At 43.7% G+C, this 18,222-nt stretch overlaps 1 protein-coding gene across 2 annotated transcripts in view; it reads right to left on the bottom strand.

Moving 5' to 3' along the window:
• MOXD1 (monooxygenase DBH like 1) overlaps window positions 1-17,702 on the bottom strand; it is a 73,609-nt gene extending 55,907 nt beyond the window's left edge. The window contains exons 1-3 of one of the 2 annotated variants that reach the window (XM_056856346.1): window positions 17,559-17,702; window positions 16,091-16,258; window positions 15,880-15,963 (exon numbers count right to left, since the gene is read on the bottom strand). In XM_056856346.1, the coding sequence (XP_056712324.1) occupies window positions 15,880-15,963; window positions 16,091-16,258; window positions 17,559-17,636 (330 nt within the window). In that variant the 5' untranslated portion in view covers window positions 17,637-17,702. Of the gene's footprint in view, window positions 1-15,879; window positions 15,968-16,090; window positions 16,259-17,558 lie in introns of those variants that run through there. The other variant, XM_056856347.1, reaches the window with a different exon arrangement.
• Window positions 17,703-18,222: the final 520 nt, after the last annotated feature.

An 18,222-nucleotide genomic window follows, 5' to 3' on the forward strand; every position in this document is an offset into this window, starting at 1 on the left:
TGGAAGAAAGAACAGGAAGCTGTGGGGGGGGGGGGAGAGAATTAACATAAAAAAGGATTATTATGGGAAATTAATAAAAATTGGGGGGAGCAGCGAGACTGAGAAGCAGACATTTTGGGGGACATTTGGAACCTACCATCCACAGTCTAAAATGGTACAGCCTCTAGACCTCTGCACTTACCATCTCTTCCAGGCACTGGTGAAAGGGAGCTTTGACTCTCCAAAGCTTTGTTTATTTTGGGGGGCCCTCTTGGCTGCGCCATACACATGTCTCCATATGGTAAGTTCATTAGAAGGCTCAACATCTATAGGATGTCTCTGAATAGTTCTGTGGAAGCTGTGGTTATAGCTTTTGACCAGCTCCTGTAGCACATCCCTACACTTAAAAGTGTTACGTGCTGTAAAATATTGCCACATCTTGGTTTTAAAACTTCTGTTAAACTTCTCAACCATCACCGCCTTAACTTCAGTGTTGGTGACAAAGTGGTGACTGAGATCCTTGAATCCAAGGATTATAGTATTAAAGGATAGGAGTCAGAGTATGAAAAAAAAAATCAGCTTTCTATTATCTTTCCTATGAGGCATGGCAAAATTATGTGTTTCATCCTTAAATAATAGTCATGGGTATTTTCTATGTACCCTTTTCATCTGGAAGATATAAGATCTTATGTCAGTTGTAAAACATCTGCTGAAGAATGTTGATATCTTAAGGCTTTTTAATAAAATAAGAACCTGCATGAATGCAGAATGATGTCTCTCCTCAGAATCTAGGGATTGACTATTAAAACCACTAGAAAAAAACCGTCACAGCAAAGGAGATCCATAAACAGGATCAGGCATTTGTGGGTGTAGCCAGTGGGGATTCAGATGCATATCAATATGTGCATCTGCTAGGGCTGTGCAAAAAGAATTTTCAGTAAAAACTGGATTCAGATCTAATGGACCTGAATATTTTTTTTGTAAACCTGGATATTCCCAAACCTCCATATCAGGAATATACGGATTCCTGAAAAAAATGTGGGCCTATTAGACCTGAATCCCAATTTTACCACTCCCCAACTCCACTACCCCCCCCCCCACACACACACTCCAGGCTGCAGCTGTGGCGGTGATGTGGGCACAGGAGGCAGCAGCAGGGGTGGGGGGAGTTCTGCCAGCCAGCAGGTAAGTAAGGAAGAGAGGAGGGGAAGAGGGGAAGAGGGGAGGAGGAGTCTTTTTTAAATGGCAGTGGGGCTGAAGTGGCCCGAATCATGCCGAAAAAATTTGTCATTATTTGGGGATCTGCTTTTTGGCTCCCTTTAAATTGCCACCATTTCCCCCCCCCCCCCAGCTTTGCTGAACACTCACCCGTAGTATTTGCTTCATGAGGATCATCTAGCTTCCATTAAACTGACTAGGTGTGACTTTTGATGGGGATAAAGATACATGTTTGCAAAAAAGGATGTAGATTTGGAGGTTGCCAAATACACGTCTCTTTGTTTCTTTGCAGTAACATGGTTATTTATTTTTAAATAAACTATTTAGAAACTAATAGAAATAATAACCCTCTAGCACAAGCTTATGCCATCCACAGTAACACATTCTCAGAGCAAAACATTGTACCTGCCACAACTATTCTGTTTATCCAACTTCAAAAAGACTGTGAACAGGAGCCAACATGTAGAAGACATTCCCAAAGGCACATGTACCCAACATTTCACCAGAAATGATTCATTAAAGGTTATAATAAAACTGCTTACAAAAGGGAAAGAAAAACCACTTTTTGTAGCTGGCCAGTTCATGAAAATTACAATTAGAAAAAAGAAAATAAGCTAGTTGTCTGGATATTTGTGTTGCATGACATGCCTTTTTCAGGAAAGATTAGTTTTGAGTTGTTTATTCAGTGTTAGACTGCAAAACCTAATTTAATGACAGGGTTGTGTTTTTCTTATTATTAGATTTAAAAAGTAATTATAGCATTTTTAAACGATGAAATTGGCATTCACTCAAGCTACTTATATGAAAAAGGCCGTGGTTTCTTCAAGTGTTTGTGAGCCAACTTATCCTATTATAAGTCTATTGTATTGTAAGCCTATTGTTGTCAGAGGTTGCCTTTTGATTCTTCACTGAATGTCTTCTGATTTCTTGCCTAGCCATGCTTGGGCTGGCCCGTACAAGCGGTCAGGCTCTTGACATGAGTTAGGCCAGTGTTTGCATTTTTGCGTTGATGTTCATTTGCTCTGGTGTTCCCATTCCCTGTTCCCTTCCCCCCTCCCTTTGCCCTGGCCTTGAGCGGCTAATGAGCAGTACCTTGTTTAGGCTCCTTCTCCCTCCTTCCTGCAAAGCACTGTTATCTATTCATTTCCCAGGCCGTTTGAAACTGCACCTGTGATGTAATCATGCTTTAAGTTATGCCTTGTAGTCTGGCTCGTCATTAGCAGCTTTGAACATGCAAGTTGCCTTAGCTGTTCCTGTTGCTTCTTCAATAAAGTTTACTGCTTCTGACTTGACTGTCTGAGCGAGTGGCTTTTTGGGAATTGCCCAGGTTGGCTGGAGAACCTGACAATTGTAAAAGTTGACAATTATTCTAGTATGTGACATGACAAGCCCATCAGGAAAGAAAGGCTCTGACCTGAGGCAGTTGTAGAATTGCTCTGGCCTCCATAGCTCCAGCAGGACCTAACAGGATTGTTTTACACTATATCCTCTCCTTGACCCTTGTCTGTGCAATGAGGGTAAAATTACACAGACTTTTATATGACACAGGCAGAGGAATAACACCAGTTCAAGAGCACCAATGGTTGCTGGTTTATCAATATTAGAGAGAGAAATACTTTTAATATTTAGTGCCACAAACTGCATTATTTTGCAAATCCTACAGTAAAAGAGATTGCTTCCTTCTGCATTCAGTTCATCAGTTCCTTCAAAGACAACAAACATGTCACTCTGCATGGTTTTATTTCTTATATTGCCCTATTCCTCTTGAAACCACTTCTCTCCAAACCAAAGGTTATCTTCCCCTCCCCTTACCTAGCCAATTATGTGTTATAATAATTTTTTTAAAGTTCAGACCCGAGAAGCAAACAGCTACTGAAGCAGAATGCACCCTGCAGTTTTGTATATTCCATGCTATCAAATTCCAGTACCACATGTTGGATGGGATTAATATATATTGAAATAAGGCAGCTTAAAGGTCAGATGCAATGGGTACTAGATTTAGGAAGGATTACAAGCTCAGTGAATAACATTCCAGGAACTGCCTGTTGAGTATAGATGGCCTCATCTACATGGGGAAGTCAGACCTCCTCCCAGAGTGACATCTCAGCTTAAAGTGCTTTACTTATGACCATTTCCCATCCCTTTTTGTTTGCTTTACTTCTTTTGAAGTTGCTTTACTTCTTTTGAAGTTACAGCTGTAGGCTAGATTTTTTCACAGTGATTTGTCCAAAATATCCAAGCTACAAAATTCTGGCAGGCTTAAATCTCATCTCTCCCCAATAAATCTGGTTAACAAATGTTATTAACTGAAACTAACTTTAAAACAGCAAAATAATATATGTTTACTGTGAAGAAATGCACAGGATAATCTTAAACAGAGTTAAGCCCCTCTAAGTACATTGATGTATTTTATCTCCCTATCTCTTCAATCTATATGCAGAACATATAACTAGGAAAGCTGGATTAGATTTTGATGAAGGCGGAGTGAAAATTGGAGGGAGGAACATTAACAATTTGAGATACGCCGATGATACTACATTACTGGAAGAAAATACCAAAGACTTAAAATGACTACTGCTGAAAGTTAAAAGAGAAAGTGCCAAAGCAGGACTACAGCTGAACATCAAGAAGACAAAAGTAATGTCTACAGGAGACTTACACAACTTTAAGATTGACAATGAAGAAATTGAAATTGTTCAAGACTTTCTATTCCTTGGCTTCACTATCAACCAAAAGGGAGACTGCAGCCAAGAAATCAGAAGGAGATTGAGACTGGGAAGGGCAGCCATGAAAGAGCTAGAAAAGATTCTTAAATGTAAAGATGTGTCCCTGGCCACCAAGATCAAGTTAATTCATGCCATCATATTCCCTATTACTGTGTATGGATATGAAAGCTGGACATTGAAGAAAGCTGATAGGAAGAAAGTAGATTCTTTTGAAATGTGGCATTGGAGGAGAGGGTTACGGATACTATGGATGGCCAAAACAAAAAAACACAAATCAGTGGCTTATAGATCAAATCAAGCCTGAACTGACTGTAGAAGCTAAAATGACTAAACTGAAGCTGCCGTATTTTTGGTCACATTACGAGAAGACAAAAGTCACTGGAGAAGACAATCATGAAAGGAAAAGTTTAGGGCAGCAGGAAAAGAGGAAGACCCAAGAAGAGATGGATTGACTCAATAAAGGAAGTCCCTTGCTCCAGATTGGATGGGTATCTCCAGCCATTTCTACTGCAACAGATAGGTAGGGAAAGATGCTAGGAAAACCATGCGATGAAAATATTGTCGAAGGCTTTCACGGTCAGAGTTCATTGATTCTTGTAGGTTATCCGGGCTGTGTAACCGTGGTCTTGGTATTTTCTTTCCTGACGTTTCGCCAGCAGCTGTGGCAGGCATCTTCCACGGTTACACAGCCCGGATAACCTACAAGAACCATGCGATGAAAACTTGCCTTTTTCTCTGTCTTGACAAGAGCTTACCACTTGTCTCTCTTAAGTTAACATGAACATGCAGTATATGAAGTTGTTGTCCTAGTAGTATGTGGTGGGTGTTATGGGAAGTAAAAACTGATTTTATTGTTTGTGATATTTGTATTTTGAAAAATCAAAATCTGCTGCCAACAACCGAAGTAACTTTTGAAAATACTTAAAAAATCAGTTGCTGCTGGCTATATTCAGTAAGTTTTGTTACGTACTTGGCAGCTTTCAAGAGGACAGTGGCTTATAAATCTAGCCAGGTAGATAATCTTTGACATGTAACAGGCATAGCCAAACTTGCAGCGAAGAGAGAATCTGCCAGATCAAAGGGCCCCAGTACCATAGAAGCCTCATGATACACAGCCAGTCTGATTTTATGGAGCTCAGACTGCTTTGTGAAGTATGAATATACTTAGAATACAAACCTTCTTGTTGTCTGTTTTGTCTGCATCAAAAATGGTGCAATTTGCATGAAGAAAAAAGTAAAGTAAGGCCACAGAATAATAACTAGTTAAAGCCTATCATTCGAGATAAGCAACAGTGCTCCCATTAAGTATCAAATGCTGTTGCTGCCTCTTTGGCTTTCGATCAATCATGCTCTCAAACCAGAGCCTCTTTGTGTTTTTCACACTGTGACTTTGACATTAATGCATTCCTGTGTTAAAAAGTCTTGATACCCATGGCAACAAGATTTTTGAGGGGCTCTATTCTTTTAATGAGAGGCTACTCCAGATCTGAAAATATGCTTAATTAGCATCTGCTTGCCTGTTTCAGTGTAGATAAAGTATTTTGTTCCAGTGTAGATAAAATGTTTTGGCTTTTTCCCCCTTGATGCCAACCACAGGCACAATTTTTTTCACTATAGAATTTGAATAATACTAATCTGGAAGGTGTCACTGGCAGTCATTTCAAAAACAGCCATCCAAGTTATGTCATGTTGCTGAGAGCCAGTGTGGCGTAGTGGTTGGACTAAAATTCAGGAGAGTCAGCTTCAAATCCCCACTCTTCCATGGAAACTTGCTGGGTGACCTTGGGCCAGTCATATACTTTCAGCCTAGCATGCCTCACAGGGTTGTTGTGAGGGTAAAACAGAGAATAGGAGACTTATGTAAGCTACTTTAAACCCCCGTTGGGGAGAAGGATGGGGTAAAAATGAAATAAACAAATAAATAATGAGATGCACAGTCTCCTGTGTTTATGACCCCCTTTTCCCATTCATGACAAAAGATCAGTATCACTATTGATACAAATTATTACTCCTATCCATAATTTAACATTCCTAGCCAAATATCACCAGTTTGGGCTCACTTGCAACCCAACAGAATGCATGTTTACTTGGAAAAAAGTTTTATTGATTTGAATGACATTTTTACTTCCATGCAGGCATGGATATGACTGTAGAAACAGGACACTTTAAACACGTTTACATTACAAATGTCCTAACAAACTGTGCCGGCTACATACTTCCAAATGCTGCATGTAAATGACTTGATTTGGAGTGCTTGGATTACTTTCTTCTCTGCTATGGATCTGCTGACTGTCCTTGGGAGTGGTCACAGTCTCCATGCAATAATTACCTGCTGCCAAATGTTGTAATAATTAGGGAATTTTAATGCATGGCCATAGAAAATAAAAACAAAGTGGGAGGAATCTGAATGTGATTTCAAACTGGAGTTATTTTTAGAATCTGTGTTTTTACTCTTGTATTTGGTGGCCAGAGAAACTGTAGGTCATTGTTGCTTTTTGTCTGCAACATGCCATTGAGCTAAATATCTAATCCATCCTCTTTTATGAAGGAAAATCATGCACCTCAGGGATTTCCATTTGATGCAATAGAGTACAAGAAGTTTGTATGCAAATCCATATTAGAGATGCCATATCAAAATAAACATCTTTATGAAAAATCTTATATAAAATTTACGCAAAGTGGGAAAGAGGTTTTTAGAAATTTAGAACAGATATTTACAATGTGAGACTAGGAAATGACTTTGCAATAAAATGTGGCTATCATTCTTAACAGCAGTTTTTCAGTGTCCCTTATTAGACTTGCCCCTCTGCACAAAAACCCCCAACAATGTCTCTTTTTTTAACCACAAGGTCTAACATTTCAATGCATGGTGCAGTTGTTGCTTTCCACTTTGGAAGAATTATTTGTTTAGTGCCCCTGCCAAGGCTTGTGGGATCTGAAGTCTTTGTCCTTTTGCTTCTCAGCATATTGTTGTCATGCTCAATCTACCATCCTATCTCTCAAGAGAGGCTCCAGTACTAGCAGCAGGGAGCCCTTTATGTCAGCTCCAAGCGGAATAGCCCTACAACCTTTCCTTTCAAGTTTCCAGCTAATTTTCTAAACTTCATTACCCTCTGCTTTGGCTCTGAAGCAATTCTCTAACCTTCGAGTCAGCCATTAGAAACAGAAGCTCCAAAGCAGGAAGCACGACAGAAGAGGGAAACAGAATTGATAGATGCAACATTTGTTTATGTAGTACATTTTTATCCTGTCCTTTCTCCAAGAAGCTCAGGGAAACACACATTGGTCTCCCTCCATGCCTCTGTCATTTCACTAACAAAGTAGAATCCCTTCTTCAATACCCATTTAAAAATCCCAGTTACCGTATATACCCATGTATAAGCCGACCTGCGTATAAGCCGAGGTGCCTAATTTCTCCCCAAAATGGGAAAAAATTAGGCACCCGCGTATAAGCCGAGGGTCGGCTTATAACCCCTCCCCCCCAGCAGGCTTACCTTCACTCCAGGCCCGGCAAAGATGGTGGCGGGGGCAGGGCCCCCGCAGGAGGCTCCCCCAGGCCAGTCCTGGGCAGAGGGAGCCGGGCGCGCCTGGCGGCGGCGGCCACACAGCCTTCCCACGGCCGCAGAATCATTCAGTTGTAACTATTTAATTAGAGCTTAGGGAAGAATTTGGGAGTCTTAATTTTCAGTAGATATGATCCATTGTTTTATAAAGTACCTTTACTGATTTATCATATTTTAGAACATTTAAGATATTAGTACTGTATATAGACAAAAACTGTATGCATGGATGTGTCCTTCAGATGTCTGTGAAACCAAAAAGAGCATATCTAGCCACATAGTATATCTGCATTCCTTAAGGAAGCATTACTGGCTGCCACAGGAAAAGCGAATACATCTCAGATCTCCAAGTGTGTGAAAGTTCATAATCCTTGCAAACAGAGTAAGCTGGAAAAGGAAAGGAAGTCCACATGCAGTTTTTAACTGGGATAATGACAGCAAAGGGTTCTTGCCCCAGCTTATTTAAACATTCCAATCTGTCCCTAGGAAGGATCTAAGGGGATATTCTTCTGTTTATTGACAAACTTTAGTCCACTAAAAGGTAGATGTGTGTTAAGTGCCATCAAGTAGCTTCCGACTCATGGCGACCCTATGAATGAAAGTCCTCCAAAATGTCCTATCTTTGACAGCCTTGCTCAGATCTTGGAAATTGAGGGCTGTGGCTTCCTTTATTGAGTCAGTCCATCTCTTGTTGGGTCTTCCTCTTTTCCTGCTGCCCTCAACTTTTCCTAGCATGACTGTCTTTTCCAGTGACTCTTGTCGTCTTATGATGTGACCAAAATCCGATAGCCTTAGTTTAGTCATTTTAGCTTCTAGGGTCAGTTCAGGCTTGATTTGATCTATAACCCACTGATTTGTTTTTTTGGCAGTCCACGGTATCCGTAACTCTCTCCTCCAATACCACATTTCAAAGGAATCTATTTTCTTCCTATCAGCTTTCTTCACTGTCCAGCTTTCACACCCATACATAGTAATAGGAAATACGATGGCATGAATTAACTTGATCTTGGTGGCCAGTGACACATCCTTACACTTCAAAATCTTTTCTAGCTCTTTCATGGCTGCCCTTCCCAGTCTCAATCTCCTTCTGATTTCTTGGCTGCAGTCTCCCTTTTGGTTGATGGTGGAGCCAAGGAATAGAAAGTCTTCAACAATTTCATGGGGCTGTTGAATTTAAAAAAATTCAGTATAGTTCGGATTCAGCTGAATTCAGCCTGTTTAGATTCGGGATATGCTGAAGTCCGAACTCCCCCGCTTCGGGTCCGTGCAATTCGGCAGGAATTCAAAGTTCGGGGAAAAAATTCGGCCGAATAAAGCCATTAAAAACACAACCGCGCCTTTCTGCGGCTCCGGGGGGGGCATTTTTGGGGGTAGAGGTCCCAAACTTTCAGCGGAGCTTCAAAGGACCCTTCTTGCCAGACCCCCCAAGTTTTGTAAAGATTGGGCCAGGGGGGCTGAGATATGGGCCCCAAAAGGGGTCCCCCCACCCTTAATGTGCATCTCTGTTCAGAGCTTGCCGCCCATGCACAAAGCTCCCAGCCCCGACAAACAGCTGATGAGAGCAAGGGCGGGGCAGGTGCAAAGAGGTTTGCAAAGCAACACAACTGCAAAGCAACACTGCAAAGCAACACAACTGCAAAGCAACACCTTTGCAAATATGCAAAGGGCGGGGCAGGTGCTAAGAAGTTTGCAAAGCAACACAACTGCAAAGCAACACAATTGCAAAGCAACACCTTTGCAAATATGCAAAGCAACACCTGACACCTGGGAGTTTTCAAACCATGGAAAGGGACAGAGGCAGCTAGCTATGCATAATGAGCAGGAGGGGGTGGAATTTCCCCTTTTGCATGGGACTCGGGACCAGGCAAATGCATTCTTTAAGTCACCATTTGAAAACCAGTTTTAGCAAGCATCAAAATAGATCTAACCGTCGTATGAATGAGGGAAAACCTGAGGACATACAACTGAAGCCCCCCCTCAAACCAGGGAGAGAGAGACTCGAGGGGGCACACACACCCCCAGGCAGAACGGGCGAAAGCCCCCTTTGGCTTCCCCCCCACCCACAGAAACTGCTCCCTCCCCACGCACAGACTCTGCTTCCCCCCCCACACACACACACAGAGGAGAAAAAGTATAGATTAAAGCCCCCAAAGGGGTCTTACTGTGGCTGTCTTCTGTTCCATCAAGAGGGGCTGGGAGGAGGACTGGGTAATCCAAGACGATTCCATTTAAGCACGGAACGTTTTGCTCTGGAGATGCATACAGGATCGGGTGATCCATTCATCCCAATAGGGAAAAGGGGAAAGCCCATATCTCGGGGTCCCCTGACCCAATGTTTACAAAACTTGGGGGTCTCTTAAGAAGGCTTGTCTGAAGCTTCGCTGAAAGTTTGGGGTCTGTACCCCCAAAAATGCACCCCCTGCAGCCACGGAAAGAGAAAAGGGGGGACCCAATATTTCTGCCCCCACTGAACCCATCTTTACAAAACTTGGGGGGTCTCTTAAGAAGGCTCGTCTGAAGATATCCTGAAGGTTTGGGGGCTGCACCCCCAAAAAAGCGCCCCCTGCAGCCATGGAAATGGAAAAGGGGGGAGGGAAAAGGGGTGGAGCCCATATCTCGGGACCCCCTGACCCAAAGTCTACAAAACTTGGGGGGTCTCTTAACAAGGCTCTACTAAAGCTCCGCTGAAAGTTTGGGGTCTGTACCCCAAAAAATGCATTCCCTGCAGCCACGGAAAGAGAAAAGGGGGGAGCCCATATCTCGGCACCCCCTGACCCAATGTTTACAAAACTTCGGGGGTCTCTTAAGAAGGCTTGTCTGAAGCTCCACTGAAAGTTTGGGGTCTGTACCCCAAAAAAGCACCCCCTGCAGCCACGGAAAGGAGAGAATATGCACAAGCACCCCCACACACAAACACACACACACACGAGGATTTCTCTCACTCTCTCCCCGGCCTGGCCGCACATCAGCTGATTCCTCCAGTACTCAATCCTGACTGATTGGCCAGAAGAAGACCCAGCTTGGCCACCGATTGGCCGGGGGAGGAGACTGCTGCTTACTGACGGTTATGCTGCTTACTGACGGCCCCGAATTTGCCAGATTTATTCGTGAACTCCCGAACTCGCTGAATTTGGCTCCCCCGGTTTCCCGCCATTTTTGAGTTCGGTTCGTCCCGAACTAAAAACCGCCGAATCAGGGGAAATTCAGCTGTTTTTCGGTTCGGGCCGAATCGAATCGACAGCCCTACAATTTCAATTTCCTCATTTTCAACCTTAAAGTTGTGTGATTCTCCTGTAGTCATTACTTTTGTTTTCTTGATGTTCAGCTGTAGTCCTGCTTTGGCACTTTCTCTTTTAACTTTCAGCAGTAGATAGGTAGATAGCAACATATATTTAAATACCGTTTCTGAGAATACAAGGGTGAGCACAAAATCCACACTTACATGTTCATAAAAACACACAGGACTCAGAAAATACTCAGAAGAAAATATGTAACCAGTTCTCCCTTGTGGTTTAAGAGCCTGTAGCTGCTGATCTTGACTCCCTTCCTGTATTCTTTTTCTGGCTTTTGGCTTAGAGAGTAAGGGTAGAGACATGCATGCTTGTGGTAAGAGCAGCAGCACAGAACGAAGTCTTAGGCAAGTGATGGAAAAGCACTACAAAAGTCCACGTGGAAAACCAAACAATGTTTGCCAAGTTATACTTCCCCAGGAACAATTCCACAAACATTCCAGCAGAAGAGACCATTATGTTGAAAGAGGCTATAAGTACATATTTAAACGATTCCGCATCAAATAGTTTGAGATGGTCTAAGTTAGGAACCTTTTTTATCCTTTTTGAACCTTTGACATTCTGATGCAGTGTAGTGGGTGCAACCACAAAATTGTTGTCGTGAGCGACATTGGCTCGGTGTTCCTGTCTAAATTCTGGCAGGCGTTTTTGGGAATTGTTGGGGTACAACAAGGTTTATCGTCAGCCTATCACCCCCAGACTTATGGGCAGACGGAGAGGGTGAATGCTGTCATTGAATGCTACTTGCGCTGCTTCACCAATTATCACCAGGATAATTGGGTCGATCTGTTGCCCCTGGCGGAGTACGCCTATAACAACTCTGTGCACTCTGCTACTGGACAGAGTCCCTTTAAGACTGTCTATGGGATGGAATTCGACCCTTTGGGGGTGGTTCCCCTCCCGCCGGGAGGCGACCCACGGAGGTATCTGCTTGATCTAACACCGTCAGAAATACTTGGCCGGGACTTGTTAAACAGTTGGACCAGGCTAAGGAACGGTACAAGGCGCAGGCTGACAAACACAGAGTGCCTCAGTGGGATCTTGTGGTCGGGGAAAAGGTATACCTTTCCACCAAGAACTTAAAGTCCCAAAGGTACTTAAAGTCCCAAAGGCAACTTAAAGTTGCCAAAGGTACGTGGGTCCATTTACTATATCCCGAGTAATCAACGAGGTCACTGCTGAACTGGACCTTCCCAAGACTGCAGGGGTGCACCCCGTGTTTCACGTTAGCCTCCTGAAACCCTTTTCTCCCACCCCTGATTGGCACCCCGAACCCCCAGAGGCAACACCTATCATGGTGCAGGGAGAACAGCATTTTGATATTTCTAGGGTCCTGGACTCCAGGCTGCAGAGGGGTCTGCTGGAGTACCTGGTACACTGGAAACATTTGAACTCGAGTCACGATGAGTGGGTTGCAGCAGAACACGTGAACGCTCCCTCTCTGATCACCAAGTTCCATCGGAGTTGTCCTGACAAGCCTGGGAACCCGGGGAGGGGGTCTTTGGAGAGGCGAAATGTCAGATAGGGCTTCTGACAGCTCCGTCCTCAAACAAGATGGTTTCCCTGCAAACAAGATGGAGTTCTCCGTGCACTCCTCCCCCCCCCCCCGTTTTGCACACAAGCTCCGGCCAGAGATTTATAATTGTATTGGGACCCGCCCGTGTAAATCTTTGATCTGATATCAGGTCCCGCGCACAAAGCCGAGAGCTCGGCCATCTCCTCCACTGATTGTTGATAATTGTTTCTGTTTCAGTTTTACTTAAGTCGTTACCAGCAGGAAACGACTACATTGTCTCTTTGTTCCTGTACCCTATTGTATCAGCCCTATAAATGTATCCACACTCCCCCTGTCATGTATTCCAGCCTTGTGCGTCTCTTACTGAAATCACTGACTTTCTGAAATAAATCTTTGAATTGCTGCTCTGCCTGGATTGAAGGTCTATTGCCTGAAACACTGTGTATTTGCTGAAGCCTGACAGTCCAGCAGTCTGTTCATACAGTGGCCAACTGGGTGCCTCTAGGAAACCAACAAGCAAGATGACTGCATCAGTATTGTCCTGCCTGTGTTCCAAATTGCACCTAATATAATAGGCATGCTTATCTGATCCTGGAGAGAATAGGTATGCATCATAACCAGTATATGCATAATTTTATAGACCTCTATCCTGTCTCCCCTTAACCGCCTTCTTTCCAAGCTTTCCAATGCTTTTTGGCATTCCCCCGCCTTCCAGAAGGCTTTCTTTCTAGTCCCCCTGCCTCTCTGTTCCTTCCATTTTGCTGGTGCTGGCTGCTGTGTGTGCTCCTCTTGGGATCCTGAGCAGACCTGCCTGCTGGCATTGGATCGATCTAACTGGATTATAATTTCCTGCCTGTGCCTGCCTGCTTCCTGGTGGTCTCTCCCTCGACGTGGAAGAGATCTGCCTGAGCTGACCTGCCTGCTGGAATTGGATTAATGTATCTAACTGGATTATAATTCCCTGACTGTGCCTGCCTGCTTCCTGGTGGTCCCTTCCTGGACGTGGAAGAGAAGAGAAAACATCCACAGTTTGACCCTATCATTTTATTTAATTTGGGGCTTTTCTTTATAACTTGTGGGGGGGGACAGATTCTGCTCTGTATATTTTCTTCGGGTTGGGGTGGGCCTGTGTGCCCCCCTCCCTCTCACTGTCTGAGGCCTTCCTTCCATGGGGAAAATGTGGGTTTGTATACCTTTGTGGCATGCCTGGTTACTATTGGGTTACTGTAAGGTCTGAGTTCACCTGTTGAATCCCAATCACCAAACGTCCAGACAGGGTATTCTAAGAGGCTGGTTTATTTGGGAAGCATAAGGTGAGTAGCAGGAACTTACAGGGGAAGGTACGAGGACTCTACAGGGGGGAATACAGACAGGTTGGAACATATACAGAAAACCAAAGGCACAGTTGGTTACCAGGCCGAGCCTGGTTCCCATGGTAGATTACAGTTATCACACAAACGGAGAGAAAGCAGTCATAACAAACTTCTGAGAAACAGAACCTTGAAGGCCTGGAGCTCACAGTTACTCTGTCTGTTTGGGGGTAGGGGGTAGATGGCCAGCTTCCTGCGAACAACTTTGCTGGCTGTGGGGGAGACCTTGAGACTGAGTTAACAGATTGAGGAATTTTGGTGAACTGTGCTTGCTTCCTATTGAACTCTTGGCTTGCCTCACCAGTGTGATTCCCGCCTGTGGGGGGGATCCAGTGTACTTTGGTTGAAGTTAGCTTGGGTTCCTAGAGTGTTGTGTCGCCTCACCTGCTTGCGGGGGGAGGGGATCCAGCCCATCTGCCTCATGGCAGTGATTCCCTGGTGTGAAATCAGGCTTCAGATTGTGGGGGGGGGGGCTTCTACTGTGGTTGTCTTGCTTGTCTTAGGGTTAGGGTAAGTTTTTTTGTGTGTAGTTTTTTGTAGTTGGTTGTGTTAAGGGTTTTTGTTAACAGTCTAGAGTTGTCAGTGACAGTGTGGTTGTGCATGTTGTCGATCTGCTTCTATGTAGCTGCCTTGTTTGTGATGTTGGTGGTTAAATGTGTGTAAGGGTGCACTAGTTATTAGGTAGGGTGGAAGAAAATGGCCTCAGTTAGTGTTAGGCAATGGTGTTCCCCCCATGGCTCGGGGGGGCATTTTTGAGATGGGGGTCCTAAACTTTCAGGGTAGCTTGGGGGGACCCTCCTTGCAAGAACCCCCGAGTTTGGTGAGGATTTGGTCGGCGGGGCCTGGAAGGGGGCTTGCCCCCTTCTCCATAAAAAACAATGCAAAAGGTTTTGCATTGGTTTTTATGGAGAAGGGGGCAAGCCCCCTTCCAGCCCCCCCGACCCAATCCTCACCAAACTCGGGGGTTCTTGAAAGGAGGGTCCCCCCAAGCTACCCTGAACGTTTGGGACCCCCACCTCAAAAAATGCCTCCCCCCAGAGCCTTGGGAAAAACCTCCCTATGCCTGCCTGTGCTGGGAGATTTCTCATTAACCTACTTCCCATGAGGGGTTAACACTTTGGGTGTCTGTGGTTAACACAGACCCCCAGTGCTAACCGCATAGGAAACAAGCTTCATGAGAAATCTCCCAGCACAGGAAGGCATAGGGAGGTTTTTCCCACGGCTTTGGGGGAGGCATTTTTTGACGTGGGGATCCCAAACTTTCAGGGTAGTTTTGGGAGACCCTCCTTGCAAGAACCCCCAAGTTTGGTGAAGATTGGGCCAGGGGGTCCGGAGTTATGGGGCCCGGAAGGGGTCTCCCCCCTCCGCCCATTGCATGAATAGCACCCAGCTTCTGTTCTTTCCTATGGGTGGATGGGGGGACCCCTTCCGGGCCCCATAACTCCGGACCCCCTGGCCCAATCTTAACCAAACTTAAGGGTTCTTGCAAGGAGGGTCCCTCCAAACTACCCTGAAAGTTTGGGACCTCTACCTCAAAAAATGCTCCCCCCCCCGAGCTGCGGAAAGGCACAAATGTGCTTTAAATGGCTTTATTCGGCCGAATTTTTCCCCCGAACTCAAATCTCGCGCCGGATTCCACAGATCCAAAGCGGGGGAGTTCAGACTTTGGCATTTCCCGGATCAAAACGGGCCGGGTTTTGCCGGATCCGAATTTTTTTGAATTTTTTTTCAACAGCCCTACGCCTGGGGTGTTTTTCAGATTTATAAAAAGATCTGTCTTGCCTGTTCACACCTCCAATCACTAGATTTTACGTGTCTGTAGATGGGGGTCACACATTGCTATTAGATATATTGATCTGATGATAACACAGTGCATTGTGCTGTGCTCTGTTCCAGTGTGGCACAATCGACGGGTACAGAATTCTGGGGGGTGGGGGAAGAGAGAATGGAATTCCTATTACAATGGAAACTTTTTAGTGGGGTTTTGTCTTTATTTATTTTTTACTTTCTAAGTTCCAACTTTTCACTCAGATTTGGAGATATGTCAAAACTAAAGTTGATGAAACAGTATTGATTTTTAGAAGTCAATAATATGTCCTTATTCTTCAATGATCTTCATTATATTTAATATCTACAAATACAGAGAGCTACAGCAAAAAAAAAGAGGGAACATATTTTAGAGAAGCAGAAGCAATCGAACTGGACAGCTAGATGGCATACCTTTATTACATGATGCTTTTCACGAACTGTAGGTATCTTAAACATTTGGCACCAATACGTTGTGTCTTTGTCTGGTATAGGCACCTGTCTTAATAAAAATAAAAAAGAAAAGCTAATATAAAACTCTAATTTTTGTTCCCTACACAGTCATATAATAATTTCATCCACCTTGTACTAATACTCAATAACAGTAAAATCCAAAGTAACTTACGTCTTGGTTGGTCAAGTCAAAGAAGGGCAAGGAGGGAGAAATAACAACAGTTTTCTCAGGGTTCAGTAAACGCAGACTCTTTGTCCCCCGGTTTGAACCATGATAATTTTGACCTGTTGCTCTGAAGTCTTTGTCATGGTATGCCCATATCACTCTCACTGTGCTTTCCTGAAAGACAAATTTAAGCAATTAGCCATAATAGGGGGGAAAATAAGCAGCTAACCAGATGAATTTTGCCTCTTTAAATAGCAGCCCTTGTGTTTCCTTTCCAAAAGGGCATTGGACTGTTGCTGCCCTTAATTTTAGTTTTATGAGCAATTTTAACATTTTCTGCATTGTCTCTTCTTTTAATTATTTACACTTTGAATTTGTGGTTTTATGTTTTAATGTATGCCACCTCGAAAGGTTTGGGACAAAAAAGTGGGATAAAATCTAAATCCATATAAATAAACAATCCTCCAGAAATCCCTAGGTTTTTCTTTAAAAGAAAAAGAAGACTAACTTGAGGGTTAAAAGGCACCAAAGCCTTACCCCAAATTCCTCACCAGTAACATCTGCACAGACATCAGACCCAAAAACAAACTGCTGAAGAGTTGCATGTGTGTGTGTGTGTGTAAAGTGCCATCAAGTCACAGCCGACTTATGGCGACCCCTTTTTGGGGTTTTCATGGCAAGAGACTAACAGAGGTGGTTTGCCAGTACCTTCCTCTGCACAGCAACCCTGGTATTCCTTGGTGGTCTCCCATCCAAATACTAACCAGGGCTGACCCTGCTTAGCTTCTGAGATCTGACGAGATCAGGCCAGCCTGGGCCATCCAGGTCAGGGTGAAGAGTTGCATAGGAAACTGGAAATGGTGTGCAAAAACTGGAGATAACCTGGCAGCTAAGATGAGAAGGCAGCAGAAGTGATGGCCAGCAGGAGGAGGAGGAGAAGGAGGCAGTGAGCTGAAACCAGCAGGCAAGATGTAGGAGCCAGAAGTGGGAGCCAAAACCAGTAGGGGAAACAGTAGCCAGGGCAGAAATAGTGGGAAAGGGAGGGGGGAATGGGATTATCCCTCTCTTGAAAGCAACTGTGGAAATGTAGCATAGAAATGCAATATGACATTTTCTGGTCTATGACTGCAATAAATTATTATTATTATTATTGTGGGTCCCCCTCTTGTTGTCATAATAAAAACAACAACACTATGTTTGAGTGATGAGGAAGATTAATGGAGCCTTACCGAGGGAGCAGAATAGAAACACTCAGGCCCGGCCGTCACCGTTCAGAGGTGCTCATTTAATTATAAATCAGCAGATGCACCAATTTAGCAAAATCCAGACACTATAGCATATTTAGCATAACAATTAATGCAGCCTTGAAAATGAAAGATTAATGAATAGCTTTATTTTTGACAAACTATTTTATTTACTCAGTTACTATTTGATTAATTTCTCTCTTCCTCAATTGGATTTATCACAAAATTACCGTTATGCTTTTGTCATTGTCATCGCAAGTGTGAAGTTGCCGAATGAAAACTAATATTGTATGGGTACTATTTTCCATGGCGTACTCCAGATGGTAGTCCTGCTGAGAGTCTTTTTTCAGTGTTCTGTCTGCATCTGTAAAATAATCCTGTCGAAGACAAAAAATGAAAACATCATCCTGCTGGTTTTTTTCCCTTGCGTCTTGACATCTTTCCCCACTTTTCCAGGAAATACAGAAAGAGTAAAGCCATGTCATAGATTTCAATATAAGTCTTTCAAAATAATAAAAGTGGAAATTTCTAAAATGTAGAAAACCTCTTCACAATATGCAGATATTTTTCCAAACAGCTTATAAAATAGGAGGACAGGGGAAAAACTGACCAAATTTGCCTGTACTGTAGGCAACCCTCCAAATATCAGCAAATTTCAGGGCAGGAGAAGTCTGTTCTCGCAAAAAAGCTATGTTATATGGGTGATATTTCTTTATAACTATTCAGTGCTAATTCATTTACTTTTGGGGGGGATTTAAACAGGAATATGATATTGTCATACACTCTTCACATGGTAAATCACAAGAATGAATTTGGAGAAAAGATAATCCCCATTGCAGAAGTGATATAATACATAAGCGGCTTCTGTAATGTAGTGTCATTAACCTCTTCACC

Source organism: Euleptes europaea, chromosome 10 (assembly GCF_029931775.1).
Source record: "Euleptes europaea isolate rEulEur1 chromosome 10, rEulEur1.hap1, whole genome shotgun sequence".
NCBI lineage: Eukaryota > Metazoa > Chordata > Lepidosauria > Squamata > Sphaerodactylidae > Euleptes > Euleptes europaea.